We start from the raw sequence: 7,174 nt of genomic DNA, 5'->3' as shown, positions 1-7,174 counted from the left end.
CAAAGGTGTCTGTGGATCTGCAGAGTTTGCAGCTGCGAAAGAGTTTTCCAGAAAGACCAGCAGTAAACTGGATGAGGAGGGAATTGAAGTCGCTGTCTGTAGGCATGGTGTTCTTTTGAGGGCACTCAATATGTTTAGAGGAGAGATCTATGCATATCCTTTGTACCATCCTGGAACCAGGTACTGGTACAACTTTTACACAGTGGAAAACCAAACAAAGGCGAGGCGAGTTGAGTCGAGTCGAGCTGGTACTGTGTAGTGGAAAAGCACCATTAGTGTACAATTGCAAAACACTATCACTGCATTGTGCTACAACTTGTAATTGATCAAACAGTTTTAGTTTATTAAAATTGACATGTCATTTTTTTACAGCAACTGTTTGGGACAGTGATGCTGCAATCCAGCCAATAAGGAACACAATAGAAGAATTATCTTTGTGCATTAAACAACGGCAGCATCGTCTTTACAGACACACTGGTATTTAAAATATTTAGGAAAGAACGTATTCGTCTACTTTGGCATTATTATTACTACTACTATTATTCTTGTTGAAAATAACAAATGGCAATAAACAAAATGCCAATGTCAATTGTGTTTCAGCCACAAACAAAGGACGAAATAAAATAAGAAGAAAAATAAACGAGGAGAGAAAAAAGCTGGCTTCTGCAGTTGAGCAGCACAATGACCTTGCTGACCTTTCCCTTAAGATTGTGTCTGTTGAGGAGGTCCTTCAAAATGACTATGTTTTCCCCTGGCAGCTAGCAGTACAAGGTCAGTGATGCATAGCGTCAGTATTCACATTAAATATTTAATCAATATTTATTTTATTTACATTGTTTACCTGTATTATGTAGATGGTGTCAACCTCTTAACAAAGAAGAAGGTCTTTGACAAGGTGATGCTAATTCAACGACTAGAGGAAGAACAGATTATCCTCATTCAAGAGGCAAAGCAGCACTGGCTTTATCTAAGAAGTCAGGAACACAAACTGAACGGTTTGCTTGATAGCATCATTTCAGATGGTAAGAACCTAAAAATGTTTTTAATTTAAAAAACATTTCATAATTACAATTCATAAAATACATAATTTCTTTATCCCAAATGAAACTAGATGTACCGCATGGCGGTACAAAATATGACCGCCGCTCAGGCCTGCACTGGCTTTCCACAAAAATAAATGACGTGGAGCAATTTGGCTGTATTGCGTGTTTATGTATATACCTAAAAAAAGTAGTAGTAGTATGTGCATGTCTGTCTGTGTGTGTGTGTATGTATGTGTGTGTGTGTGTTTGTGTATGTGTGTTTGTGTATGTGTGTGTCTGTGTGTGTGTCTGTGCGTGTATGTATGCGTGCGTACATGTGTGTGCGCGTGTGTGTTTGTGTGTGTGTGTCTGTGCATGTGGATTTGTATGTGTGTGTGTGTATGGGTGTGTGTCTGTGCGTGTGGATGTCAGTGTGTGTGCATGCTTGCGTTTGTTTGTATTCCTGCATGTGTGTGTGTGTGACAGTTAGGGTTGCCAACTTCAGAAAAGGAAAATGCGGGACAATCGTGGTTATTTATAGGAAAATGAGGGACACTCAAAATATTTGTACTGTATCACACAGTGTACGTCATTTCAGTGTCTGCAGTTAAGTTTGTGTTTAAAAGGTTATCAGACATAAACACATTTGTATTGCTTAACCTATTTATGTATTTAATTCTAAAAATAATTTTAATGTCATACATGAAAAAAGTCACATTACAAACAAACCATAGTTCAAAATAACAGCATTTATCTAAAATAGAAAGCTTTTTTAACATTATACACTAGGCTTACAGTTCAAAAGTTTGGGGTTAGTAAGATTATTTTTTGGGAAAAAAAATAAAGAAAGTAATTGCCTACTTTTATTCAGCAAGGATGCATTACATTAATCAAAAGTGACAGTTAAGATAATGTTACAAAAGCTTTCTATGTACTTTCTAAAAGCTTTAAAACATTAATAATAATCAGAAATGTTTTTTGAGCATATTATTCCCTCAGGTAGATTACATGTTTTCTTGCGTGGCTGGATGTTAGACTCATGAACAATAATCACGTTGTTTGCATTCGCCAAAATTGATTAGCCGAAATCAAAACTTGGACAGTGAAAGGAAATTACCGTTAGCGCGAGACGAGTCCGGCTTGAAGCGGAAGCGACCAGACGCCAGAGGATGTTCGCAAATCAAACAATGATTTGTCTCAAAACAGTGATTAAAAAAAGCTGTGATTGGATGATGACAGGTGTCGGTGATCATTCTCAAGTGTCGTGGTCAGCACTGCTGCTGTTGCTGTTGTATCAGTCAGTGGTTTATCAGCTTGTCAAAAAACGGGACACGGGAGGTCACGCACGGGACAAATAAATTAGGCCCAAAATACGGGACGTCCCGCCTAATTCGGGACAGTTGGCAACCTAGTGACAGTATCATCCTAAACCAGCAACCCTTCGCTCAACACCACCATCTACAGGCCGATGAGTGTACAGTCACTAAATGTGCACATAAATGAATTTATTTTATACCCCCCCATGGATGAAATTCTACGAAACTTAGCATACCCCCAGAGGATGTCAAGTTAATCATACACATGAAATATGGTGCAGTTCTGAACATCTCAACTGAAGATAGGGGCGATTAAAGCAGAATAATATTGCATTTTCATTTTTTATGGGAGGGGCGCAAATCACAAATGAGTGTGATTATGGGCTAGGTTGATGTGGGCCCTTAAGAGCAACATACCATAAAAATTTCTTCATCCTCGGTGCCACGGTTCAGGTAGTTATTTAGGAAAAACTGCATTTTTTGGGTTTGGGGGGGCCCAGCGCGGGGGGGGGGGGGGGGGGGGGGGGGGAGTGGCCCCCTGGGACCAAACAAAATTTTTCCGTAAAAGTCTAGTGGGGCTACATGCCCACCAAATTTCATGTTCCCCGGTGTTTCGGTGTCCCTGGTATCGTTGACGAAAAATTCAGTAGATGACAAAAAAAAAAAAAAAAAAAAAACTTTGACAATCCCTATATGACCGCTTTCGCTAGCAATGCTAGCGGCGGTCATAATAATTACTTAATTTTCATGTTTGTTTGTGTGTTTGTTTTGTAGTTAACCCCTGGAATCTTCCAGACGATGGGATTCAAGGACTTCGGTGTGTGTTGCAGACAAAATTACATCAGCTAAGAGCTCACCAGGACACTGTCAAAAGAAGTTATCAGGCAATAGACAGCATAACGGAACATATTACTGTTGAAGAATGTGAATATTCAAGCTGGCCAGAACACCCGGAAGACCTTTACTCAAGCAGTACTGATCAGAGCTCTGATGAAGATGATGAACTTCTGTAGTTATTAATATAAATAACATGCTAAATACCTTGCATGTTATTTGTCTCTCTCATGCTATATATTACTCCACTTCTGTTTCTCAATCTTTCTGTTTCCTCTCTTCCACTTATTTTTAATCTTTCCTTTGTGTCTGCAAATGAGTGCTTGCACCATGGGAGAAAAAAAAGATGAACTTTACCTGAGTAGGAAGGGGTACTAAGAAGCTGACATGAAGTTATCCATTTTGTTATTTTTCTGTTCTCTCTCTTCCAGTGGGTTTTACAGATTTATCCTGCAGTGTCTTGCTGGGATTGGGGGATGTATGGGAATTGTTTTGAGACATGTTTTTATTTTGTGTTAAATAGAAGATTATTTCAAAGTAACAATGATGTTAAATAAAAAAGTGGCCATATTTACATGTGTGTGTGTGTGTGTGTGTGTGTGTGTATTAAGAAAAAACAGCTATAGTTGTAGTTTTAGTGACAACTGATTTGGTATACTAGTATTGGTATACTTTTCTACTACAAGCTAATTTTTTAAATTTGTATTAATACAATTAATATAATTAATAAATGTTTTAGTTCTTCATGAGTCATACATTAACTCATTATCTGTGCATTAGTTAAGCATGAATTAATGCATATTAGTGCACCCGTATATTGTAAAGTGTTACCATCTGTGCAATTTAGTAATTCATGTAATAATGAACATCATATCTAAGGTGTCAGTGTGTTTAGATGTTAAAACCACTAAATTAGTGTAAACCCTCACACTTTTATGACAACAGTATGATTTTAAGAAGGAAACTTCTGTGTTATGCAAAACAGTAATGGTTACAGGGGGAAAAAATGCAATGAAATTAATTAGCAAGCTTATGGTGTATCCGCAATTGACGACAACAGTAATTAAGACACAATACATATGCCTTTCTAAAAGATCCTTTAAAAGAGGTTGCTGTTGATATGGGTAAAATAGTGTTTGTTCAGTATTGTATGAAATTTGGGACAACAATGCACCAAAAAGTTGCATGTTGTGACAATACACCATATACTTGCATGTTGTGACATGTATGCCAGTTTTCAGTGAAATAAAGGGAAGGTATTACAAGAGGCTACAGTGGGCTACATTTCTACAAACACTTAAAGCATAACTGAAGATGAAGAGAATACATCTGTATAGATTGTACTGCCCTTCCACCCTCAGGGGCCCAGTAGTGGCCCCTGTAAGAGCAAAAAAAATGCACATTTCAAATGGCTGTAACTCAAAGTCCAGTTAGCGTATCAAAGAGAAAATCTGCAGGAGAACTACTTATGCTATGTTTACTAAATAGTTTGGGCACAGTTTCCAGACATACAGTGGGTACGGAAAGTATTCAGACCCCCTTAAATTTTTTCAGTCTTTGTTATATTGCAGCCATTTGCTAAAATCATTTAAGTTCATATTTTTCTCATTATTGTACACACAGCACCCCATATTGACAGAAAAACACAGAATTGTTGACATGTTTGCAGATTTATTAAAAAAGAAAAACTGAAATATCACATGGTCCTAAGTATTCAGACTCTTTGCTCAGTATTTAGTAGAAGCACCCTTTTGATCTAATACAGCCATGAGTCTTTTTGGGAAAGATGCAACAAGTTTTTCACACCTGGATTTGGGGATCCTCGGCCATTCCTCGCAGATCCTCTCCAGTTCTGTCAGATTGGATGGTAAACGTTGGTGGACAGCCATTTTCAGGTCTCTCCAGAGATGCTCAATTGGGTTTAAGTCAGGGCTCTGGCTGGGCCATTCAAGAACAGTCACGGAGTTGTTGTGAAGCCACTCCTTCGTTATTTTAGCTGGGTGCTTAGGGTTATTGTCTTGTTGGAAGGTGAACCTTCTGCCCAGTCTGAGGTCTTGAGCACTCTGGAGAAGGTTTTCGTCCAGGATATCCATATACTTGGCCGCATTCATCTTTCCCTCGATTGCAACCAATCGTCCTATCCCTGCAGCTGAAAAACACCCCCACAGCATGATGCTGCCACCACCATGCTTCACTGTTGGGACTGTATTGGACAGGTGATGAGCAGTGCCTGGTTTTCTCCACACATACTGCTTATAATTAAGGCCAAAAAGCTCTATCTTGGTCTCTCACCATCTTGGAGTACTTCAGGTGTTTTTTTAGCAAACTCCATGCAGGCTTTCATGTGTCTTGCACTGAGGAGAGGCTTCCGTTGGGCCACTCTGCCGTAAAGCCCCGACTGGTGGAGGGCTGCAGTGATGATTGACTTTCTACAACTTTCTCCCATCTTCCGACTGCATCTCTGGAGCTCAGCCACAGTGATCTTTGGGTTCCACAATTATCTTCCCTGCTGGATGCCATGTTGTGGTCCAGGACAGAATATTTCACTATAAAATTAGCAGAGCAAATCACATCAATTTCAATTTCATATCTTTAAGGCTAAGCTTCTCAGCACAGCCCCATCATACTAAGTAGTAATAATATTTAATATTGCTATTTAAGGCACACAGAACACATAAAAGTAGGACAACTTAATAATATAATAGTACAATTAAACTAATTTTAAACTGTAATTTGCCTTGATACGTTTGCTTTCACTGTTATCAAACTTCAGAAGTTTATATACAATAAGGTTGAATTCATTAAAGCAAGTTTTAACCACTTAAAAGAAACCACTGGAATTACCATGTTCATCTTTATAAACAATAATATGCTATTGGGATCACAAAAAATGGGATCACACAGCCATCACAATGCATATGAAATCTCTAAGAGATGAATGCAGTTTTGTGCACAAGGTGCAAATCAATTCCAGAAGCAGCAAGGACCTTAGATACTGGAGGAAACAGCTGGTCAAGTGTCTACATTAAAATGAGCCTGATATTGACATGACCTGAAAGGCTGCTCAGTAAGAAAGGAACCATTGCTCCAAATGTCAAACTTAAATAAAATAACACTACTTTACATTGACTGGCATTAAATTGGTTTCACTAAGATATGGTTAAAACTGCAACATGGAAAATCTGTAGCTGTACAGTTACCTTTCAGAACACTTGAAAAAATATTTTTCATTGTGTCTATGGACACCTTCTCCTGTGGGGCTGAAAAGGAATGGTTTGTGATAACATCAGTTGTAAAACACCCCGACACATCCCTTTTCCCCAGGAGAAGCAGAGGATATTTCCCCAAGGCATGAAATTTGTGCATCTGTAATCACAAGGGTAAAAAATTAGTCTGACATGAAAAGGAAAATGCTGAACATTACTTTTGATCAAATGAATAAGGCCTGGTCATATAATTAGAATATCATCAAAAAGTTGATTTATTTCACTATTTCCATTCAAAAAGTGAAACATATTATATTCATTCATTACACACAGACTGATATATTTCAAATGTGTATTTATTTTAATTTTGATGATTATAACTGACAACTAAGGAAAATCCCAAATTCAATATCTCAGAAACTTAGAATATTGTGAAAAGGTTCAATATTGAAGACACCTGGTCAGCTAATATAGCCACACTATAATCAGCTAATGAACTCAAAACACCTGCAAAGGCCTTTAAATGGTCTCTCAGTCTAGTTCTGTAGGCTACACAATCATGGGGAAGACTGCTGACTTGACAGTTGTCCAAAAGATGACTGTTGACACCTTGCACAAGGAGGGCAAGACACAAAAGGTTATTGCAAAAGAGGCTGGCTCTTCACAGAGCTCTGTGTCCAAGCACATTAATAGAGAGGCGAAGGGAAGGAAAAGATGTGGTAGAAAAAATTGTAAAAGCAATAGGGATAACCGCTAGGGGTGTAACGATACATCGATATGGCGTGAGCTTAGAATT

General features: G+C 38.3%; 1 protein-coding gene across 1 annotated transcript; it reads left to right on the top strand.

Annotated features, from left to right (window-relative positions):
* The first annotated feature begins 367 nt into the window (after window positions 1-367).
* LOC307157932 (uncharacterized protein) lies at window positions 368-3,734 on the top strand. The gene is made up of 4 exons (XM_079869926.1): window positions 368-477; window positions 601-771; window positions 855-1,022; window positions 3,113-3,734. The coding sequence occupies exons 3-4, from the start codon at window positions 899-901 to the stop codon at window positions 3,349-3,351; spliced, it is 363 nt and encodes a 120-aa protein (XP_079726052.1). The 5' UTR covers window positions 368-477; window positions 601-771; window positions 855-898; the 3' UTR covers window positions 3,352-3,734.
* Window positions 3,735-7,174: the final 3,440 nt, after the last annotated feature.

This window comes from Squalius cephalus, assembly GCF_949319135.1.
Source record: "Squalius cephalus genome assembly, chromosome: 4".
In the NCBI taxonomy this organism is placed as follows: domain Eukaryota; kingdom Metazoa; phylum Chordata; class Actinopteri; order Cypriniformes; family Leuciscidae; genus Squalius; species Squalius cephalus.
This window is presented reverse-complemented; position numbering and strand designations above follow the sequence as displayed.